At 40.9% G+C, this 24,467-nt stretch overlaps 1 protein-coding gene across 2 annotated transcripts in view; it reads right to left on the bottom strand.

Annotated features, from left to right (window-relative positions):
* Positions 1–24,467, bottom strand: part of SORL1 (sortilin related receptor 1) — a 184,896-nt gene that overhangs the window by 113,020 nt on the left and 47,409 nt on the right. For both annotated transcript variants that reach the window (XM_030917509.1, XM_010356463.2), the window contains exons 7-10: positions 9,703–9,804; positions 8,474–8,643; positions 2,051–2,243; positions 215–332 (exon numbers count right to left, since the gene is read on the bottom strand). In XM_030917509.1, the coding sequence (XP_030773369.1) occupies positions 215–332; positions 2,051–2,243; positions 8,474–8,643; positions 9,703–9,804 (583 nt within the window). The remainder of the gene's footprint in view (positions 1–214; positions 333–2,050; positions 2,244–8,473; positions 8,644–9,702; positions 9,805–24,467) is intronic.

Below are 24,467 nucleotides of genomic sequence, written 5' to 3'. Positions count from 1 at the left end.
TAAAACGCAAGAGAAATAATTATTTTTAATTTCAAGAGTATGTCAGATAATTACCTTGCCCAGCCAGAAATTCTGAGTAGTATCTAGCAACTAAGAATGCCTTCAAACCACGAAGAGTGGTTACTGCTGGGGAGGTGGTGGGTGATCGCTCTGCATCTGGCTGCTTATCACCAGACAGCCGAAACCCTTGTGAGAACAGGTAAGGCACACTTACCAGTGGCGATGATGAGGCCCGGAGCCGACTCCTTGGACAGGATGGGCATTCTCCGGAGCTGGAGGTTCAGGAGCTGACTGAGGCGCTGAGCCAGATGAAGGGAACAGCCCTGGGAAAGCTATACAACCAAAGTTTCAGGCAGTGTCAGCACGTGATACCATGCCTAGCCCTCCCTGTAAACTCTGTGGCCTGTGTGAAGGCACTGCAGCTGACACGGAGCAAGGAGGCCTGGCCCAGGGGAAACCAGACTCACGGCCCGGCTGTCCCCACACTCCCCAGACAGAGAGGATCATCTGGACCCACATAAATGTCCCATAGAAGAAGAGAACAATCACAACTTAGAAAGGCCTTCTGAGACTCTCAGGGAATAACAATTAGAAATCAGTGTCATCTCAAGTAGATGGGAAAGTCATCATCTCATCCTATCACTCAGAGATCCTCTCAAGTGACTCAGAACTAAAGAGAAATGAAATGATTTTGCCATATACACTTTCTAAGTCAGAGATGTATTTCAAATATGATTCCAGCAATTCTGTCATAAGAAAGATCAAGAATCAGAAGGCCTAAGTCTCACGGATAAGCTCCCCTGATGTACAGTATCAATACGATATAAAAACCAAAGGATAGGCATTAAATTTTTTGCTATGTATTTTACATTTGCACCAAGGTGTACGTATACAGCGCAAGGCTTCAAGTGTTCAGTCTGGCCTCCGATCACTCATGTCTGGATTTTAGTAGCTCTGCAAGCAATCAGGACAACGCCTTTTGCCATATGGTCACATTCAGTTCTCCTGGTCAGAAAGAGCTTGTTCAGTGTTACTCAGATGTAGCCAGGGTTCTGCACAGGAGAACTATGTACTTATGTGGTTATGGTCAGGTAAAAATGGTAGCAAGGTTTGCTGGATGACTTGCTACTTATTTTTGTCACAAAAGGATCTCTAACAAGTATCTGTCTGGCTAGAGTCTCAGTTTGACCAATGAAAACTGGAACAAATTAGGCTGAGTGTCAAAGAAATATTTATTTGCTCACTCCTCTTTGTGACTCATGCTTTTCTGCCTGCAAGGAAGTCTATTCATTGAAGAGTTCCTGTTATCCTCAGGTAATAGACTTATCCATTTCCTATGCATTCCTTCCACCACCTAAACTCAGAAGAAGAAACTGAAAGCTGATGAACTGTCCTGTAGTTCATAAATAAACTGCTCAGTCAGGGAAACAAAAAGCTGAATTTGAGTGATTCCATTAATTCGATTTAACTAAAGTCTGACCCCCATAGCACACTCAAAAACACCCAAGTTCCAACCACCCCAGGATCTCACCACGATACTGTAGAAGACACTACTAAGGGAGGAGGAAGCACCCAGATATTTGTCTGTATCTATTTATAGGCTGTCTCTTTCCAAAATTAGATTTGATGTGGTAAGCAAAGACCCATTGCTAAATAGAGAAGAAAAACCAAGAAGTAAATTCAAAGAAACGTTCCCAAGGGCCACAGATATATCATACAGGGGGGTGTCCGCATAGCCCACCATGGACAAACAAAATTCAAAAATCCAAAAGACCAAGTAATGGTCTCACTAAACAAGTAGTACTAAAAGTGAATACTACCTTTTTTTTTTTTTTCCTGAGTTGCTTCTGCCCAGAAGTGGTAGTGAGTCCTTGGAGCAGAGTTTGGGAACTCCAAATGTAGCAACACAGAAAAAAGTCTGCTCCATGTGATATTAATAGAATACTATGTGTACTGTATTTTTTCAATAAATACTAGACATAGGAAACTACCATAGAGTAGGGCTCTTTCCCTTATATTAAAAAGCAAAACAAGATTAAAACATCAATACCTCACAATTGATTTTCTCTCCATATCCCGTGAAGGCTGGAGCCTGAAGAAATTCCCAGGTTCCCCCTTTGTCAAAGGTGATGACCGATCTCATGTTCTCCTCATTCATAGAACCATTAATCAGAGTAGCAATGTAGACTCCTTGCAATCCTTCCACTCGGTGGAAGTCCGCAAATGGCTCATTTGCAAAATACCTACAATATGAAAATAAGCAGCTATGAACCTGAATTGGTATTTGCTTGTTATTATAAATAACATAAAATTTGACCATTTAAAAGTACGTAATTTTGTGGCATTAAGCACATTCACAATGTTGGGCAACTATCATTACTCTCTAGTTCCAGAACATTTCATCATTCCAAAAGGAAACCTCATACCCACAGGCAGTCACTCTCCATTTCCTCTTCCCTTCCCAAGCCCTGGAAACCACTCATCTGCTCCATGTGTTTATGAATTGGCCTATCTGGATATTTTATATAAATGGAATCTACAATATGCGGTCTTTTGTATCTGGTTACTTTCACTTAGCATAATGCTTTCAAGGTTCATCCACGTTATAGCACATTGTTAGTACTTCATTCCTTTTTTTTTTTTGGAGACGGGGTCTTACTGCTGCCCAGGCAGGAGTGCAGTGGTATGATCACGGTTCACTGCAGCCTCAACCTCCCAGACTCAGATGATCCTCAATGATCCTCCTACCTTAGCCTCCCAAGTACCTGGGACTACAGGTGTGTGCCACTACGCCCAGCTAATTTTTTAATTTTTTGCTAGAGATGGGGTTTCGCCATGTTGCCGAGGCTGGTCTCGAACTCCTTAGCTCAAGTGATCCACCTGCCTCGGCCTCCCAAAGTGCTGGGATTACAGGCATGAGCCACCATGCCCAGCCAGATAATTTGCTATTTTAAAAACTTTGTTTCTTTTCAACTTTTAGGGCCAAAAGGCTTATCTGATCAACAATTCCTAACAGGGGGTTTAGAATGATGAATATAACATACAAAAGTTGACGTAAGAGTCACATCTATTACATCACTATCGAAATTGACTCCAAATCCTCCAGTGAGCCTTCAAAAACAGAAATCATTAAGTCAGACCTACAAGACACTAATAACAGTGCTGAGGCTTAAAATTCAACCCAATCTGTAGGAACATAGCTCAGGGTTACATAGCCCCTCTCCAGGTACTTACAATCTAATTATCCAACACTCTGATCAGATAGAAGCCCACAGGGTCTTCTGTCAGGAAGCTCAGCAGAACCTGTCGACTCCTTCCTGAAGAAATTGTACATACAGCAAGGATGGCTCTAGAAAGCTTGGGATTATATTCTTAAGAGAATACGGCCTTCCCAGGCTTTATCTACTATGCTGATACCCTGATGCCACAGGAAAGTGGTTTTACGCTAAAATGATACAAGCATTACAAATAGAGCAGATTTCTGAGAAACTGTAACCAGGGTTCATACGTGGCTGTTAAGACTGGAAGCTTAGCTGAGTGAGGTGGCTCATGTCTGTAATCCCAGCACTTTGGGAGGCCGAGGATGGGGGGATCACAAGGTCAAGGGATCGAGATCATCCTGGCCAACACAGTGAAACCCTGTCTCTATTGAAAATACAAAAATTAGCTGGGTGTGGTGGCACATGCCTGTAGTCCCAGCTACTTGGGAGGCTGAGGCAGAATAGCCTGAACCCAGGAGGCAGAGGTTGCAGTGAGCCAAGATCGTGTCACTGCACTCCAGCCTGGGTGACAGAGCAAGACTCCATCTCAAAAAAAAAAAGAAAAAGAAAAAGAAAAAGAAAAAAAAAGAAAAAAGACTGGAAGCTTGCCCTTTATTTCAGGGGTTCTGAGCCACTGGCTACACAATAAAGCAGAGAAACGCTGCCCTCCGTCACCCGTCTCCACACAATCTCTTCAGTTGGATGACTGCCCTGCCACATCAGACAGAAAGACCCAAAAGACAACCTCTGAGGCAGGAAAAGGAACAATAGGAGCCCCACCAAAGCTGCTTCAGGCTGAGGGACTGAGCACAACGCTGAACGAAATGCTGGAGTTGAGACCAAATTCTCTGACATGCGGTTTCCTTCGGTCTAGTTCAGTTATTTTTCAGGGGCTTCTTAGGAACCAGCTGAAGGTCTCTTTCCCTCCTTCTCTGTTGACCTCTGCTCTACCTCTCTGGGGGTTATCATCATAAACTGTCATCCCGCCAGTTATGGGCTTCTTCTACGTATCTGGGAGGTCTGAGTTTCCCTCGTTTAGATGAGCCCTGTTTCTTTCCTGAGTCGGATTCCTGGAGTTTTATCTTTTACTTCTAAGCAGAAGCCTGTCTTCCTGCATCTCACATGCTCCTCCACCAGGAGTCCCAGCCCATCCTTTTCTTTCCCCCACTTGACCTGCCCTGCAACAATTTGCCCCACCCTAAGTACTTTCTCTGAGAGTCCACTTTCTTCTATTTTATCCTCACTGGCCCTCCCCCAGGCACTTCTCCCCTTCTTCCCAGAGTACCCAGGGCCAAGGCTTACCAGGAAGCTCACCAGGTCCCCTACAGCCCCGCTCAGTGCAGAATCCACACCCTGGCAATACCCCCACCAACTGGGCCCGTGCCCCTCCCTAAGGTGACCCGCGGGCCTGACATCTCCTCAGCCATTAGTTCCTCCAAAGCATCCAACATCTAGCTAGTGCTTTCCATGAGACTCCCACCTGGCACATCCCACCAGGGCCAGGGTCATTCCCTAGAAAGAGCTCTTTCTCCATTTCTCTAAGTAAATCAGAAGCAGTTCCCACACACCATCCTTTCCTATTCAGTTCAAAGACTTGCTCATTTCACACACCAGTTTACTCTAAACCAGCCTGCCCACGTGATGTGCTAATTCACCTTTATCCCATTTCATCCGGCTGAGATCGAGATGCAGATGACAAAATGTCACTCAGCTGAGTACAACGGAACCTCTCTAGTCCTCGGATAAAATCTGAGAAGAATGAGAAAACTGAGTAGGACGTTGGTCTATGACTCTTGACGTGAATCTATTTCCAGTTTCTTCACTGGACTGTGAGCTCAGGCAAGGAGGGGAGGCCTTCATAACTCTGCAAAGGGCCATCGCTCTGGCTTCTGGCTCATACTCTGTCCCAGCATGAAACATTCACCCTGAATATCTGACACATGTGGAAGACAAGAAAATATTTAGCAAGCTGTGACTTTTCCATTTCATAGCCAGGGGCTTTTAATGGTGAAAAAAGAAAGAGGAAAGCATCAGTGAAAGGTCTGAGGGATAGTCAGTCACTATTTTAATTATTTTAAAAAGGAGACTATTATTCACCATTAAAATGAATGAGGCACTGATCTATGGTACCCCTGGATGAACCCTGAAAACATTATGCTAAGTGAAAGAAGCCAGACACGGAAGGTCACATATTATTGTATGATTCCATTTATATGAAACACCCTGTAAAATAGGGAAAAATCCACAGAGACAGAAATCAGACTGACAGCTGCCAGGGGCTGGGAGAAGGGGATAGTGGAGAGAAGCGGCTTAATGGGCATGGGGTTTTCTTTTGGAGAAATGAGAAGGCCATGAAATTAAACAGAGGTGGCAATGGCGCAAGATTGTAAATGTATCGAATGACACCGAATTCCCACTTTAAAGTGATTAAGCTGATGTTACATACATTTCACCTCAATAAATAATATGTATTTTTTTGAGACGGAGTCTCGCTCTGTCGCCCCCAGGCTGGAGTGCAGTAGTGCGATCTTGGCTCACAGGATCCTCTGCTTCCTGGGTTCAAGCATTTCTCCTGCCTCAGCCTCCTGAGTAGCTGGGACTACAGGCACGTGCCACCACACCCGGCTAATTTTTGCATATTTAGTAGAGATGGGGTTTTACCATGTTAGCCAAGACGGTCTCGATCTCCTGACCTCCTGACCCACCCACTTTGGCCTCCCAAAGTGCTGGGATTACAGGCGTGAGCCACCACGCCCAGTCAATAAATAATTTTTTCAATAAAAAATGACAAGCCAGCCTGAAGGAGGTAGGATCTGCCACTGACCAAACCAGGACAAGCTGAGCATCAAAATGAATCAGGCAGGAATGGTTTATAACACATTAAATAATAATTAATCCATGAGTCTGTGTCAGGGGAGGAAAGGAATAAAAGATGACAGCACCTCCCAAAGAGAAGAAACAGGAAGTGGAAAAGCACCATCAGAGATGAGGTAGAAAGCTGGGCACGTGGATATCCAATAGGCCTCTCCAACCAGGTAAGTCCCAAACCAAGCTCATGGTCTCCCCCTAATACTGCCCCTGCCCCAGGTCTCCCTGACTCCCCGTGTGGCCATCTCTTTACAGGCAGCTCAGGTGAAGCAGCAGCAGTCCCCTGACTCCTCCTTCTTTCACACCCCTCGTTCCCATCCATCAACAAATCCCACTGGCTCTACTTTAAAAATATATTTAGGGTCTGACCATTTCCAGCATCTCTAGTGCCACCACCCTGGGTTCAGCCAACATCCATCCCTACTGGCCTGTATCTCTGCAATCCTTTCACAACTAGTCTTCCTGTTCCTGCCTTTGTCCCCTACAGTAGTCAAATTCCCACACAGCATTGAGGATAACTTTTGTAAAAGATAAGCCACATGAGGGCTCACTTATAATTATTTATAACACTATCCATTTATGTTTTACATTCTTTTCATTACATAATGCAATTCACAATTTTTTAGTGGAAAAAAAATAAAAGGTTAAATCAGATCATGTCCATCTCCCGGTCTAAACCTTCCATCTCATTTAGAAGGAAAAAACAGGATTGAGTGTGGTGGCTCATACCTGTAATCCCAGTACTTTGGGAGTCCAAGGCAGGCAGATCACTTGAGGTCAGGAGTTTGAGATCAGCCTGGCCAACATGGTACTGTCTCTACTAAAAATATAAAAATTAGCCTGGCCTGGTGGCACACGCCTGTAATCCCAGCTACTTTTGAGGCTGAGGCAAGAGAATCACTTGAACCCAGGAAGCAGAGGCTGCAGTGACCCAAAATCATGCCACTGCATTCCAGCCTGGGCGACAGAGCGAGACTACATCTCAAAAACAAACAAACAAACAAATAAAAACAACAAAAAAGAAAAAAACAAAGTTCTTCACAAGCCCCTGAAGGCCCTATAGGATCTGAGCCCTGCTCTCTTAAGTCCTGTTTCTTCCTTCTCTCTCCCTCTCTTCAGCCCTTCCAGCCACTCTGGCCCCCTCCCTGCTCTAAAACAGCAGTGCAGTCCAGCCTCGGAATCACTGTGCTTTCTGTCTGCCCTGCTTGCACTGCTACTCGCCCAGGGTTCTGCCTGGTTTCTTCCCTCATGTAACTCAGGCACCTGCTTAAATGTCCCCCTCCTGAAGCAGCCAGTAGAATAAAGGAACACCCTTGCAAATCCCCGTCCCCTGATCTTGCTCTATTTTTCTTTTCAACATGTTACCAGGCAGATCACATATTTGCTTATATTCTATCTTCCCCAACTAGACTATAAACTCCATGGAAGAGGGACTTTGTTCTGATATTTTATTGCTTCATACATTATTTTGTGGCTATACCTAGAATACTGTCTGGCAAAGAGCAGCAGCATACTTGTGAATAAACTGACAATGGAATGAATTGCCCAGAAACAGTGGGCACAAAGGCATGCCCTCAGACCTGGCTGTCATGGCTGGAGAGCCAGACCCCATCCCAGACCAGTCAGCTTCATGCAGGAGACTCTTTCCAAGAGCAGAGGGGACTCTAACCACAGCTACACAGGTCACACAAGTCTGGTTGTCAAACGACAAATCAGAATAAATGGTCCTGAAAGGATCTTAAGAACCAGTTCATCCCTCCCAAACTCCCAAGTCCTCCACCACCCCTTGATGGGTATGGTGCTCAGATACTGCTCACTGCTGGACTGCAAAACAGCTCTAAACACATGATTTACAGATAAAGGATCAATGACGTTGGTGCCTTTCCTTACAAAACACTGCAATTATCTCTATAAAAAAAAAAAAAAAAAAAGAGTAATGACATCAATTAACTTGATCCACTCGCCGCATATGCCAGCTCTCACTGACTTGATATTTTCCAAGTGCTGTTTTTCAATGCTCAGAAACCACAAAACCAGAACACTGAACAAAAGGAGCTCAAGGGATTGATTAACACAGTAGCTCTGACCCTAAATGTTACCTAGAACTGTAGTTTCCAGACTTGGCTGCACATAAGAATCACCTAGGGTGCTTCTTAAAATCCTCATAACCTGGCCACACCCCAAACCCATCCCACGGTGATCCCTGGGCACGTGAGCCAGACACTGGATTTCCAAAACTGCCCGGGTGAACCCACGTGTACAGCTAATGCTGCAAACCACTGAACCAGAGAGAAGCTAATGGTTGTCTTGGCCTAACAAGGCAGAAGGACTCACGGTCTCCTTACCTCACCAAGGTGTCACTGCCGGCCCCTCCTGGGCTGTAATAGAGCACGTTCTCCAAGGACAGGGAGAACTTCAGCCCCTCTGCCTCTGAGATGTATAAATTGGTACGGTTGTTACTGTGGCTGACACACACAAACACCTGGTCCTCGGAGGCATCTGCGATGTAATATTCCTTTGGAATCAGAAGTCAAAAAAGATATGTCAAAAAACCAATTTGCCCTGTGGGCTTTTTCTATACACACGGAAGCAATGACTTTCAAATGTCCTAGTGACGAATGTGGGCCTAAAGCCCACAGGAAGCTCCCTAACCTTGGCAAAGAAGCTTTGGCGACTTTCCCTTTGGAGAACCTGAGGCGGATCTGCAGCTTAGCGGGCCCCTTACTGGCAAACGGGGCACAAAATAACGGGCCACTGCACTGCACAAATGACCTACAAACCTCCTTCTGTTAATAATGTCTCCCTCATTTTCCCATGAGACCTTTCATTCGTGCAAAGTACAATACGGATTAATGCATTTCGCTTTATTTTCCCTAAGGTGACCAAAGGAAGGCAGAATCCATAGAAACTAGCAAAGAACTGGCAAGACGGTTCTCCATATGATCCCATTCGTTTGGTGGAAGGTAAGTAAGTGAGCTACTTACCTTTCATCAAGCCAACTGCCAGTGTCAAGACATTTCACTGTGACCTCCTCTCTGTGGCAACTCCTCTAATGACCCCATCCCATGCAGATTTTTCCTATCCATCTTCATGTTATAAAGCTGCATATGTAAGCACTTGCTTATGTGTAGTTTCTTCTGCTGCTCAGTTCATAGTCTCTCCAACCTGTTTCTAAAAGGTGGGACCCAAATCCTATCCCCTGTTGGAACTCACCCCTTGCAAGCAATACAGCAGGTTCTCAATAAAAAAAATTCCTATCATGCACAAACTTCCCATTGCTTCAGTACTGGCACATTGCTCAGATGGCACTGACTCTGGCTCCAACCTCTCTCTGCCAGTGCTGCTCCACTTAAAGCAAACTAAGACTCTCCTTCAGCTCTGCTTCAGTGAAGTGGGAAATACAGCCCACAATGGCCAAAGTGTAACTGCTCTCTCTAGAGACCTCTCTAGAAAGTGACTTCAGGGAGGCTCCATAAAATATCCACTCCAGCAGGCCATGCCTGCAACACCCTTCCTCTGACCTCTGCGTAAAGACAATGACACTTCTTCCCAACCTCAAGCAGACGCCACTCACATTAATAGGATGTCTTGTGACAAACTGGGCTGCTCGCATGGGCTTCCGGCCAAAGGAGACCCAGAGCTGGACAGAAGACTGCTGTTGACTGCCCAAGAGATGCTGCCAAGGAAGAGGAAAAAAAAAAAATTAATGGTGCCACATTACAGTCATTCAAAAGCAGCAAAAATAAAAATAGAAGAATCAGATTCTCCCAGTTCTACTCTGTGATTGCAAATTCATATTTTTGCAGTGTGTGCCATCACTGGGCAGCTTGGGTTGTACTGCTTCATCCTAGATACCTGGTTTGCAACAGACACTAGATACTCTGTGGATATTAGATAAGGAAGGAAATGGTATGATGGTAGAACTTGGACTAGAGGAGGTTGTTGGAGGCTGCCAACACTTCAGTAGAGTAAGACATAGAAAGAGGATTGTGTGATGAGGCTGAAGAAACAGGCAGGGAGGAGGCCTAGAGCCCCCAAACCACTAAAGGGTGAGATCAGCCACACACCATGCACAGAAAACATGTTCTTTTCTTCTTTCTACTGCTATTTTTAGATTACAAGGATGCTGCAGTCACAAGGCTTTAATTTGCACCAAGACTTGAGAGAATATTCATTGATTCTGGTTTTCCATCTCTGAATAATCTCATTGAGGAAGGTCTTTTGCTAGAATATATATTCATTGGTAAAGTATTCAACATGATGTTGACCACATCACATTGCATTTTAGAGACTTTTAAGTCACAGCAAGAATCTTGGAAATCTGTATAAAAGCATCAGATTAAGAGCTAGCTCTACCAACTGAAAAAATGACAAAAAATCTCTCTAGCTTTCAGTTTATTCATCTACAAAGGAGAAGCTTATTTGGATCACGACTTCCCTATAGCTGGGTTTAAATGGTCCAGCAACCCTGTAAACATATATGCAAATTTTTTATATACACTCATTTATTTTGCTATGGAGGCTCCATACATTTTATCAGATTCTCAAGAAAGTCCACAATTCCAAAAAAGATAAGAACTGTGACAAAGACTCTGTGTGGTTTCTTCCAGCTGTAAAAGAACATGGCCAGAAACGGAAGGCAAATGTTGCATATCTATCAGGAAAGACACAGGGAGGCATACCCTCATGTGGACATAATCATACAAATGACTATTAAACTTAATGAGATGTTGGGATTCCCAGCCAGAGAGGTTACTTCGGCTTCACTTATCCTTGACTAGGTTGCTGTTTATTATAGATATTAACTTCCTAAGGAGTAAGGAACATACCCATTTATTTTATCTGTAACATAACAACTCAGTACCCTGTACTCACACATGCCCTATGAATACTGTGAGGACCCAGCTGATAAAGACAAAGTTACTTTTAATCCATTTGAGCACCACTGAACAAATGGTTAAAAGTAATTTGTTTTAAAGAAATCAGGTAGAGAGGTACAAAAGACTGCCCATTAAAATGGAAACCTGAAAACCATATTAATAGCTTGTACTAAACATGGGGCTGTAGGAAATGATGGATCTATTAAAAACGTAAAAGCATATTAACTGAATGAGAAAACAATTCCCAGCAAAATTGTTACATATAAATTCCAAAAGCCCTCATTAAGCTGATAAAATGTTATGACTATGTCAGATGATTAGTTTCGGTCAGCCTATATACATACATTTTTGTGAATATACAGAGGAACGTATCAATGAAATACACATTTTTACGCTTTGTTTTTTACTACTTCCAACTGTCGGTAAAACTTTAAAAAGAGTGATTTCTCAATGACACCCAGGCTCATCATTAGTTAAAAATACTTAACAATTGCTGCTGGGAGGCCTGAGTATTAAGAATATATTTCACAGGTCAGTCTTACCTCATAAATGCAAAAATCACAGAATACCACAATCATCAAACCAAAAAAAATCTCAAAATGCATCGATCCCACTTCCTTCTTGGAGAATTATTCCTAAACCTGGACAATTCAGGTTCATTCTTAATGCATTTTTAAAGAGTTATTATATTGTTTTACTGCCACCAAGAAATATATTAACAATTAAACTATGGTAAACTAGTGATTGTAAGATGTATTGCAAGGCTCTGAGATTTTTCTTAACAAACCATAGGTTTGGGGTTCGTTTGTTTTTTGTCTCTATTATTATCAAAGCAAATCATACTCATGGAAAACATCCAACAGCACAGATGAGTACAAGGTAAACGCAGAAGCTCTGCTCTGACCTCCACATCCCTCCTCCCACTCTACCCTGCAGAGTGCCCAGTGGCTAACAGCTCTTGTGCATCCTTTCAGAAATATACTGTGCCACCACACGCAAGCATACTTACATAGTGACAGACACTGCTACATCTACCCTCACCACCCATTATCCCTTTCCTTCCGAGCATTGGGACCCTGACAACATCCAGGATAAATGACTGCACTTCTCTACCATTTTTGCAGCTATGGGTAGTCACAGTGATTAAGTACTAGTCAATAAGATTAAAAACAGAAGTTTTGTGTTGGATTTCTAGGAAGGCTGCTTAAATAGATGGAATTGGTGGGAAGAGGTCCTACTTGCTGTCTTTCCTTATTCTTCCTAACTGCAATAAGGACTTGAAGGCTAGTGTGGACGTCTTGAACCACGAGGTAATCTTGAGAATGGAAATCATTAGTCAGGATGGTAGAACATTAAGACAGATATCTGGGTTCCCAAGAACATCAGGACACTGACATACCAGCCCAAGACAGCCTACCTCCAGGCAGCGAGGGGGAGAAAACTAAACTCCTGACTTGGTTAAGCAACTTTTCTTTCTAGTCTATTACCAGAAACCTAACACAATTCTAAACTGACACAGGCAATTTAATTTTTCACATATAATTTGGATCATGATATAAATGCTGTTTTATTACTTAACTTTTTCCATTAACAGTGTATCTTACTGTCCCACAATTTAAAATTTTATCACTGGCAATGTATCTTAGACATCCTTCCACTTAACAGCTATTGATAGGCATTTGGGTTATTTCCAAAAACATTTCTTAAACACAAACACGCACACACGCACACATACGTATATATTTATTACTTTTTCAGAACTGCAAAATACTGTTGGTAGGATACATTCTTAGAGAAGAATTCTTAAGTCAAAATTTGTATTTTTGATAGCTATCATGAAATGGCTCTCCTGAAAGGCTGTACCAGCTAACACATCCACAAACACACATACCTTCATCAACTACTAGGAATGATTTAAATGTTTTAATCTAAGTCAATCCTATAGAGTCTGATAATTTATAAGAAGTTTCTTTTTTATTTTGTTTTCATTTCTGATAATTAAAAATAAATTCGGCCAGGCACAGTGGCTCACGCCTGTAATCCCAGCACTTTGGGAGGCCAAGGTGGGCAGATCACGACGTCAAGAGATCAAGACCATCCTGGTCAATATGGTGAAACCCCGTCTCTACTAAAAATACAAAAATTAGCTAGGCATAGTGGAGTATGTCTATAGTCCCAGCTACTTGGGAGGCTGAGACAGGAGAATCACCTGAACCCGGGAGGCAGAGGTTGCAGTGAGCCGAGATCATGCCACTGCACTCTAGCCTGGCGACAAAGAAAGACTCCATCTCAGAAATAAATAAATAAATAAACAAACAAATAAATCCATCTAGGTATGTGAATAACCTGAATTTCCCTTTATATTTGAGATTGTGTTAAGAGCAAAAAGAAATGGAGGAGGATCAAGAAGAGGAGAAAGGAACTAAATAAAGGATACGCTTATCAAGTAAAGGCCAAAGGATACTGCAATGAGCTATCCCACTGAAAGTTGCATGGCAGCTCAGCTAGAGAAAATGCGTAAAGAACTAAGCCCTCCCAGGGCATGTGGAAGCACAGGGCCACTAGTTCAGAAGCACCAGAGCCATGGGTCACATCCTCCCTTGAAGCCGCAACAAAGCTTCAGCAAAACATCCTCATCCACATTAATGTTGTTTACCAAAAAAATCATAAATAAAACATAGCTAAAATCCAACATCTGGGATATTCCAGGGGGTAAAAAGAAATGAGTAGATAGCTAAGGAGAGGTTGGCAAATGTAGGTAAGTAATATTGAAGCTGAATGAAGGCACATGGGGAGGTCATATCAGTATTAACTGTTCTTTCGTGTAGGTTGGAAAATGCCCATAATAAAGTTTACAAAGTTAATATTAATTGGAAGCATTTCTAGGAACTCTAAAAATATACTCATCCATAAAAGCAAGAAAAACACTGACAAAAATCTTCAAAATCAACTTTTTCACAATTCTGCAAATGAAATAAAGAGTTGCAAAAATTCAAGGCACATTTATTCAAGAACAATGGCTGAATCTTGGCAAAAATAGCCAGCTTTGTGATGTTTCCATTTGCCCTAATCCCATCCCCCTCTCTCTTGCTCTGTGGTAGCCTTGGAAACCCACAGCCTCACATCTACAATAGCTGTGAAAAACAGCAGCCTAGCAGCCACTGGAGAGGACAGAACAGGTCTGGAGTTCCCAAAAAGTCTGACCTGTCTGGGGGCTCACAGGAAAGCTGCATTATCAGCTCTTGTCTTTATATAGCCTGACTTGGTTCATGATATAGACAGCCTTATAGCCAGCCAAGGTATTTACTAAAAACAGTGAATAAAAACTAGCAAATGTTTATCATCATAACTGCTGAAGACAGTATTACCAACTGGGAATGAAAAGAGGCTAACTAAAAAGCTTAAAAGGAAAAACTGGGGAAGAAGATGCCCTTAGGAGACTTCAATAAGCTCTAGAATATTCCTGGGACTCCACAAGGTCAAGCACATAAGAGCTGTGACTATGCTCAAGAAAGAAATGAACAGGGTCTAATCTCTTACCTCCAGCTAATCTTGAAGCTCTACGTAAGCAGGAAGTGAAGGCTAGGACAGAGTTGTAAACTGCCTGCCAAAGCATTGAAGGTATACCCAAACACACACCCAGAGGCCATTAGCAAAGGCTGAGGGACTTAGTGGTTCAAAGTGTTTAAGAAAATCTCTGTCTTATCATTAGCTGACCAATAAGCTAAATTATGAATACTTCAGTAGCAATTACAATAAAGAACACAAACTTGATAGCAGTATAGGAAACTCCCTGAACAACAAAAACAACAACAACAAAAACAGCAACAACAACAAATAGCAACAACACAAAACCCTGAGGACGGGGTGTCAGTGGTGTGGAGCTGCCACATCATTTAAGATGCCCAGTTTTCAATAAAAAAAATCACAGGACAAGCAAAGAAACAACAAAGTATAGCCTATACACAAGCAAAAAGAGTAGTCAGTAGAAATTGTCCTTAAAAGCTCAGACATTAGACTAAGTAAAAAAAAAAAAAAATTCAATAAGCTATCATAAATATGTTCAAACGACTAAAAGAAATCATGTATAAAGTATGGAAGGACAGTATGAGAACAATGCCTCATCAAATAGAGAATATCAATAAAGAAATTAAAAAATTAAAAAAAAAAAGCAAATAGAAATTTGGGAGTTGAAAAGTATAATAAATCAAAAGAAAAATTTAGTAGAGGCGTTCAACAGCAGATTTGAACCAGGAAAATAAAAAAGCAGTGAACTTTAAGACATGTCAATTGTGATATCTTAGTCTGACCAAAAAAAAAAAAAAAAAGTAAAATAAACAGAGCCTAAAAGAACCAGGAAACACCATCAAGTGTCTTGACATACAAATTACTGAAGTCATTGATGAGATGACAGAATAAAGGAGAGAGAATATTTGAAGAAATAATGACCCAAAACTCCCCAAATTTGATGAAAAACATAAATCCTAAGTAAGCTCAATGAATTCCTAAAAGGATAAACTCAGAGACCCATACCCAGGCACACCATAGTAAAACTGGTGAAAGCCAAAGATAAAGAACCTTGGAAAGCAGCAAAAGAAAAATGACTCATCTTATATAAGGAGTCCTCAACTAGACTAAAACTCTACTGACGGGCTTTAAGAGTATAAAGATGAGACAATAATGGCACAAAAGCGGGGACACAATAAAGCTATATAATGACAAAGATTTTGTACACTACTGAAGTTACATTGTTATTCATCCAAATTAGATTTCATAAATTCAGATATTTATTATACTCCCCAAAGCACAGATGAAGAAAACACCCGGGAAAAATTTAGTGAAAGAAGGTACAAGGGAATTTAAATGCTACCCTAGAAAATCTGCATTTAATATAAAAGAAGGCAGTAATGAAGTAATACAGGCACCAAAAAAAAAAAAAAAAAAAATACTATGAGGAACATAGAAAGCAAACAGCAATAGCAGATATGTAGTCTACCTTTTAGTAATTACATTAAATGTAGGTGAATTAAACACCCTAATCCAAAGGCAGAAATCAAAAGAATGCATAAAAGACCTGACACAACCATATGCTATTTACAAGGATTCAAAGATACAAATAGATTGAAACTACAAGGATGAAAAAATGATACGCTCTGTGATATGGTTTGGCTGTGTCCCCACCCAAATCTCACCGGGAATTCCCACATGTTGTGGGAGGGACCAGGTGGGTGGTAATTGAATCATGGAGGCAGGTCTTTTCCGTGATAGTTTTATTATCACTGTTCTCCTGATAGTGAATAAGTCTCATGAGATCTGATGGTTTTTAAAATGAGGGGTCTTCCTGCACAAGCTCTCTTTGCCTGCTGCCATCCATTAAGACATGACTTGCTCCTGCTTGCCTTCCACTATGACTGTGAGGCTTCCCCAGCCATGTGGAACTGTAAGTCCATTATAAACCTTTTTTGTAAATTGCCCAGTGTTGGGTATGTCTTTATTAGCAGCATGAAAATGGCCTAATACGCCATGTTAACTGTACCCAGAAGAAAAGAAGAATAGCTATAATAATAGTCAAAACAGAATTTAAGACAAAAAATAGTTACTAGAGACGAGAAAGGACATTTAATAATGATAAAAGTGTCAATCTAGAAGAATTAACAATCATAAACATATATGCACCTAACAACAGAACTCCAAAGCACATGAGGGAAAACTGCCACAATTGAAGGGAGAAATAAATAATTCAAGACGATAGTAGTTAGAGATTTCAACAGTTAAAGATTTTCCCATCTTCAATATAGAACAAGGCAGAAAAGGAAAAAGATAAACTGAACATCACCATCAACCAAGTAGATTTAATAAACATTTCTAGAATAATACCCGACAACAGCAGAATACACATTCTTCTCAAAGCTCATCTTTCATTTCACATGCTCAGCCACACTCTCAAGGATAACAGATGTTAAGTATTAAAATAAGCCTCAGTACATTTAAAAAGAACTGAAACCATATAAAATACATTCTGTGATCATAATGGAATAAAATGAGAAACCAAAAAGACAAGGAAATTCACAAATATATTGAAATTAAACAACACATTCAAAAATCATCAGTGGGTCAAAAGGAATCACAAGAGTCATTAGAAAATAAGATGAATGAAAATGAAAACATAAGCATATGAAATGCAGCTAAAGCAGTGATTAGAGAAAAATGTATACCCGTAATCACTTATATTAAAAAAGAAGAAAAATATCAAATCAATAACCTGACTATCCACCTTAAGAATGTAGAAACATAAGGGCAAACTAAGCCCAAAGCAAGCACAATGAAAGAAATATAAAGATTAGAGTAGGAATAAATGAAATACAAAAGAGAAAAAGAATAAAGAAAATTACTCAAATAATATACTGATTCTTTGAAAAGATTAACAAAATTCAATAAACTAGACTACAAGCTAGACTTACCAAGAAAGGAAGACTCAAATTATTAAAATTAGGAAAGAAATAAGAAACATCATTAACAACCTCACAGAAATAAAAAAGAAGATTAGTATGAATACTATGAATAATTGAAAATTAAATAACCTAGAAGAAATGAACAAATTACTAGAAAGATACAAACTGCTGAAACTGAACCAAAGATAAATTTTAAAAACTAAAAAGATTGAATTAGTAACCAGAAAACTTCCCACAAAGATGGTAAATTCTGCCAAACAAATTGAAGGATAAAAATGATTATAAACCAAGAGCATGTGGGATTCATTTCAAAAATGTGCATTGGTTTAGCATATGAGAAAGATCCATCAGTGTAATATTCAATGTTAACAGACTAAAGGAGGAAAAAAAGAAACATATGATATCACAACTGACACAGAAAAAGCACTGACAAAATCCCAGACTTTTTCATGATAAAAACACTCAACAACCTAGGAATAGAAGGGAACCTTTCTCAAATTGGTAAAGGGCATCTAGAAAAACCCCACAGTTAAAAATCATACTTAATGGTATAAGACTGAATGCATTTCCCCTAAGATCAGGAATAAGACAAGATGCCTACTCTCTCCACTCCTAGTCAACATTTTACTAGAGGTTCTAGCCAATGCAGTTAGGCAAAAAAAAAAAACAAAAAAAAAAACAAAAAAAACAAATAAAAGGCCTCCAGACTGGAAAGGAAGAATGAAAGGATGATGTTGTCTCTCTTAGCAGACCTAAGGAATTATCCTAAGGAATCCACACACCAAAAAAGTTAGAACTAATAAAGTTCAGCAAGGTTGGAGAATATAAGATCACTAATACAAAAATCAATCATGTTTCTACATACTAGCAATGAACAATCTGAAAATGAAATAAAGAAAAGAATCATTTACAATGGAGCCAAAAAGGATACTCAGGAAACTTTTTTTTTTTTTTTTTTGAGATGGAGCCTCACTGTGTCACCCAGGCTGGAGTGCAGTGGCACGATCTCAACTCACTGCAATCTCTGTCTCCTGGGTTCAAGCAATTCTTCTGCCTCAGCCTCCTGAGTAGCTGGGACTACAGGTGCACCCCACCACACCCAGCTAATTTTTGTATTTCTAGTAGAGACAGGGTTTCACCATATTGGCCAGGCTGGTCTCAAACTCCTGACCTTGTTATCCGCCCACCTCAGCCTCCCAAAGTGCTGAAATTACAGGTGTGAGCCACCGTGCCCAGCCAGGAGAAGTTTTTAACTAAAGAAGTCCAGGACTTGTACACTGAAAACCAGAAAACCCAGTTGAAAGAAATTAAAGAAAACCTAAATAAATGGAAGAATATGGAATAATATATTGAGAAATGGTAATACTCTCCAAATTGTGTTGAATCTGTAGATCAATCTCTATCAAAATCCCATCTGTGGTTTTTGTTGTTGTTGTTTTGGCAAAAAATTGACAAGCTGATCTTAAATACACATTGAAAGAATAGCCAATACAATCCTGAAAAAGAACGAAGTTGGAAAGTTCTAATTTATCACATTCAAAACTTATTACAAAACTACAGTAATCAAGACAGTATGCTGTTCGCATAGGGATAGACATATAGATTAATGGAATAGAACTAAAAGTCCAGAAACAGGCCAAGTGCAGTGGCCTGGGCAACACAGTGAGACCCTGTCTCTTCAAAAACTTAGCCAGGCACAGTGGTGCATGCCTGTAGTTGCAGCTACTCAGGAAGCTGGGGCGGGAGGACCATTGAGCTTGTGAGTTCAAAGCTGCAGTGAGCCATGACCACGCCACTACATTCCAGCCTAGGTGACAGCAAAACTGTCTCAAAAAAAAAAAGAGAGAAAGAGAGAGAGAAGGAGTCCAGAAATAAATTCTCATATTTATGAGAAATTAATTTTCAACCAAAGTACCAAGGGAAAAGTATAGCCTTTTCAACAAATGGTGCTGGGACAACTGGTTATCCACATACAAAAGAATGAAGGTAAATAACTACTTCACACTAGATAAAAAAAATTAATTGAAAATGAAATGAATCATAGACTGTAAGAGCTAAAACTATATAACTCTTAAAGGAAAAGGAAGCATATCTTCATGACCTCAGATTAGGCCATAGTTTCTTGGATATAACAATAGCATAGGCAACAAAAAATAATTGATAAATTGAACTTCATCACAATTAAAAACAAGGCTGGGCATGGTGGCTCATGCCTGTAATCCCAACACTTTGGGTGGCCAAGATAGGAGGATTGCTTGAGCCCAGGAGTTTGAGACCAGCCTGGGCAACATGATGAAACCCCATCTTTACAAAAAATAAAAAAATTAACAAGTATGGTGGCACATGCCTGTGGTCCCAGCTACTCAGGAGGCTGAGGTAGGAGGACTGCTTGAGCACACGAAGAGCACGGCTGCAGTGAGCCATGATTGCTCCACTGCACTCCAGCCTGGGTGACAGAGTAAGACCCCCAACTCAAAAAATAAAAATAAAAACTTTAGTGCTGAAAAAGAGAAGAAAGTAAAAAGATAAACCATGGAATGGCAGAAAAGATTTGCAAATCATGTAACTTGTATATAAAGAATATATAGAAAAAAGAACTACTATAACTCAACAACAAAAAAGAACCGAATTTAAAAACGGACAAAGGATTTGAATAGACATCTGTCCAAGAAAGACACACAAATGGCCAACAGCCACATGAAAAGATGTTCAACATATGTTCAACATCCTTAGCCATCAGGAATTCAAATTAAAACCATTAGATACCACTTCACACTTAACTGGGATGGTTATCATCCAAAAAACAGTAACAAATGTTGACAAGGATATGGGAAAACTATACCCTAATACAATTCTGGTGGGAATATAAAATGGTACAATAGTTTTGGAAAACACTTGACCGATTCTCAAAAAGTTAAACATAGAATTGTCAGCCGGGCACAGTGGCTCACTCTTGTAATCCCAGCACTTTGGGAGGCCAAGGTGGGTGGATCACAAGGTCAGGAGATCGAGACCACCCTGGCTAACATGATGAAACCCCGTCTCTACTAAAAAATACAAAAAATTAGCCAGGCATGGCTGCAGGCACCAGTAGTCCCAGCTACTCGGAGGCTGAGGCAGGAGAATAGCGTGAACCCGGGGAGCTTGCAGTGAGCCGAGATCGTGCCACCGAACTCCAGCCTGGGTGACACAGCGAGACTCTGTCCCGAAAAAAAAAAAAAAGAATTGCCACATGACCCAGTAGTTACGCTCCCAGGTATAAACCCAAAAGAATTTAAAAAATAAGTTCACACACAAACTTGCACAGGAACATTCACAGCAGCACTGTTTGTAACAGTGAAATAGTAGACACAAGCCAAATGGCCACCAACTAATAGATGGATAAATAAAATATGTTATATTCATTGCAAATACTAGTCAGCCATTAAAAATGGTTAAAGTAACTATACATGCTACAATATAAATGAAACTTGAAAACATTATACTGTGAAAGAAACCAGTCAGAAAACGTCACTGATATAGTTTGGCTATGTCCCCACCCAAATCTCATCTTGAATTGTAGCTCTCCCATAATCCCCACATGTCATGGGAGGGACCTGGTGGGAGGTAACTGAATCATGGGGGTGGGTTCTCCTGTGCTGTTCTCAACATAGTGAGTAAGTCTCACGAGATCTGATGGTTTTAAAAAGGGCAGTTCCCCTGCACACGCTCTCTTGCCTGCTGCCATGTAAGCCGTGCCTTTGCTCCTCCTTCGCCTTCTGCCTTGATTGTGAGGCCTCTCCAGCCATGTGGAACTGTGAGTCTATTAAACCTCCTTTTCTTTATAAATAACCCAGTCTAGGGCATTTCTTCATAGCAGTATGAAAATGAACTCATACAGTCACAAATTGTATGATTTCTATTACATAAAATGCCCAAGATAAGCAAAGCCATAAAGATACTAGATTAGTGATTACCAGCATCAGGGAGGAAAAGGGAAGTAATGGTAATGGGTATGTGGTTTCTTCTGGGGGGTGATAAAAATATTTGGAATTAAGTAACGATGATCATTGCACAACCTTATGAATATACTAAAAACCACTGAATTGTACACTTAAAAAGGTTAAATTTTGTAGAATGTGAATTGTATCTGAACACAGTTGTAACAAATATTAATTTTAAATGTATTGGTATTATAGTTTTATTTTTAATCTGTAAATGTTTGGGTTTTATTGATCGTGTATGAGAGTTATAAGCATTAGGTGCTTATATGTAGCTTTATATTTGCATACATTTAAGTAACATAGTTAAAATAATACGTAAGTAATTTGATTTGGGTCAGTTATCCTATAATTCACAACACAGTTTTGTCAGATGATTTCTCATCTAGAAGGCCACAACATCTTGCAGCAGTTACTAAACTCTTCTGTTACCTCTGATCAACATTAGAGACTAAATTAGCTTAAGGCTGAAAATTGGTTTTCAATAGTGAAATTCGTGGTTGCTTGGTCAGAATCATGAAAATACACACGGGCCCTTACTTGGGAGATCGACGTGACATCAAAATACTTGAATTGGGCATAATATTCTAAAGATACCATCCTGTCATTAGCAGGGCATAACAACTGAGAGAGGCCCATAACCTATACTTTTTGGGATAATGCCTGGGACTTGTCAAGACAATGTGATTCCAGTTACCTGATGCCAACTGAATGTGTAACAGACAACTAGCAGCATAGTCAGCAACTACAGGTAGTCAGACAACTATCTGTAAAGGTCCAGATAATAGATATTTTCGGCTTTTGGAGCCATACTGCCTCTGTATAGTTAACTATGCAACTCTACCACTGGGGCATGAAAGCAACCTTAGACCACACATAAGCAATGACTATGGCTGTGTCCCAGTAAAACTTCATTTACGAAAACAGGTGGTGGGCCACAGTTTCCTAACATCCACTCTAGAACATAGCGTGTGCAGCATGCAAGGCATGGGTGGCTGCATCACCTGTAAGGACACAGAAGAGACTTCAAGTCCACAGATCACGTCTTTGCTTACTGATACACATTTGTGCCAGAAATATCTGAGCCTGGCTTGCACGATCATCTTAATCTGGTAGTGAGGTTGTGAGGTTGTAGGGGAGTAGCTAACCCTGACCCACCTCAAGCTTTTCGGCAATTACTGTTATCTACTGAAAGAGTCGCACAGTTGTATATTACCAAATTAACAAATCACAGAGGAACGTCATTGTTTCTTTAATGGCCCTATCATTTTGATGTAGACCATGAAGACAAATAAGTGAACTTTATGTCAAAAAGCAAGGAATAAAAATTAAACAAGACAGCTTAAGGGCAACAAATACAAAGCACATTACAAAGCCAGAGCAAGGTCAACAGGGTACCAGGAGGTTCTGAAGACCTGGACACCAGCTCCAGTCCAGAAGCCAGGGGGCTGAAACAGTAACTTGCAAAGGACTGTAATTATTCACGGCGCTGGAAGGAAGCAAAAGAGTTAATCACACAAAACCAACTTTCTGTAGTTTTAAAATCAGTTCTTTGATTTTCCCAATTTGATCTGAATTCATTTAACACTAAAGCCAGCTGGAATTCCCCAAGCTCAGGCAGCCTTAGAACTAGGCAAATCCCAGATAAAAAGTTACACTTGCAGGTTTCAACACTCCTACTGGAAGAGGATTATCTGACCAAGGCCAACTTTGTTTATCCTTGTGGTTTAGCAGTCTGACGCAATAAAAAGGAGGAAGGCACATATTTTATGTGCTGTCCACAGCCAGTTGTGTTTCTTTTCTCACCAATCCATCCCTTGAGAAATATTCCCTGGACAGTAGTACAACTCTGTCATTCGAAGCATCTGCCTGTAGAAGGCTCAGGGCAGAGTTTCTCAAACTGGTGATTCTTAGACGACCTTGGGATGCTCTGGGGAAAAGTGCATTTGAGCCCTGCAATCTGCACTTGTAACAACTGTCCTTGCCTGATGCTGACGTGGGTACTCCTACGACCACAATTTGGGAAACACCTCTCAGTGGTGGCCCAACTCATCTTACCTACATCCTCTTGCTAACACCACTGACCTTGGACTCTGGTGGCTCATCCATGTGCAGGAGGAGGAGCCAACACATAACTACAGTTTCACCACCAACAGCATATAAATAAATAAGCCATACAGAGAGTTAAGAATTGCCTATAAAAGTACCAAAAATTTAAAACCTCTCCCACCACACTTCTAAAAATTGACTACTTTTTAAATTACGTGGGCAAACATGGCATTCATTCAAGCCCATTGCACATCTGCTGTGTACCATTGTGCAAGGCACTGGGTACTGGATTAGTGAGATGGAAACAAACATGACCCCTAATCTTACCACTGGCTAGGTTTAATTAAAAACTCACCACAGGCACTCTGTAAATCAGATACATCTGGAGAACAGACATAGTTGTTAGATTGGAATGGAGGGCACAGAAAGCTCCAGCTGGAATATAACTTTTTTTCTTTTTTCTTTTTTTTTGAGATGGAGTCTTGCTCTGTTGCTCAGATTGGAGTGCAATGGCACGATCTTGGCTCACTGCAGCCTCCCCTTCCGACTTCAAGCAATTTTCCTGCCTCAGCCTTCCGAGTAGCTGGGATTACAAGCACGTGCCACCACACCAGCCTAATTTTTGTGTTTTTAGTAGAGATGGGGTTTCACCATGTTGACCAGGCTCATCTCGAACTACTGACCTCAAATGATCCACCCACCTTGGCCTCCCAAAGTGCTAGGATTACAGGCATGAGCTACCATGCCCGGTCCAGCTGGGATATAACTTAAACTCTCGGCCGTGACACCTAGGAATAACCCAGTTAAGAAAAATGCACAACAGCTATCCATCCTGCCCTGGTTCACACAAAAAGGAGGACAAACCAGGCAGTCAGCCAATGTGTTTTAGCATTCAGAATTAAAATCATACAATAACTCCAGGCCCAAGGAACTAAGGCAGAAAAGGCCTATAAACCCTGGAGAACTGAAGACAAGGTT

This window comes from Rhinopithecus roxellana, chromosome 15 (assembly GCF_007565055.1).
Source record: "Rhinopithecus roxellana isolate Shanxi Qingling chromosome 15, ASM756505v1, whole genome shotgun sequence".
NCBI lineage: Eukaryota > Metazoa > Chordata > Mammalia > Primates > Cercopithecidae > Rhinopithecus > Rhinopithecus roxellana.
This window is presented reverse-complemented; position numbering and strand designations above follow the sequence as displayed.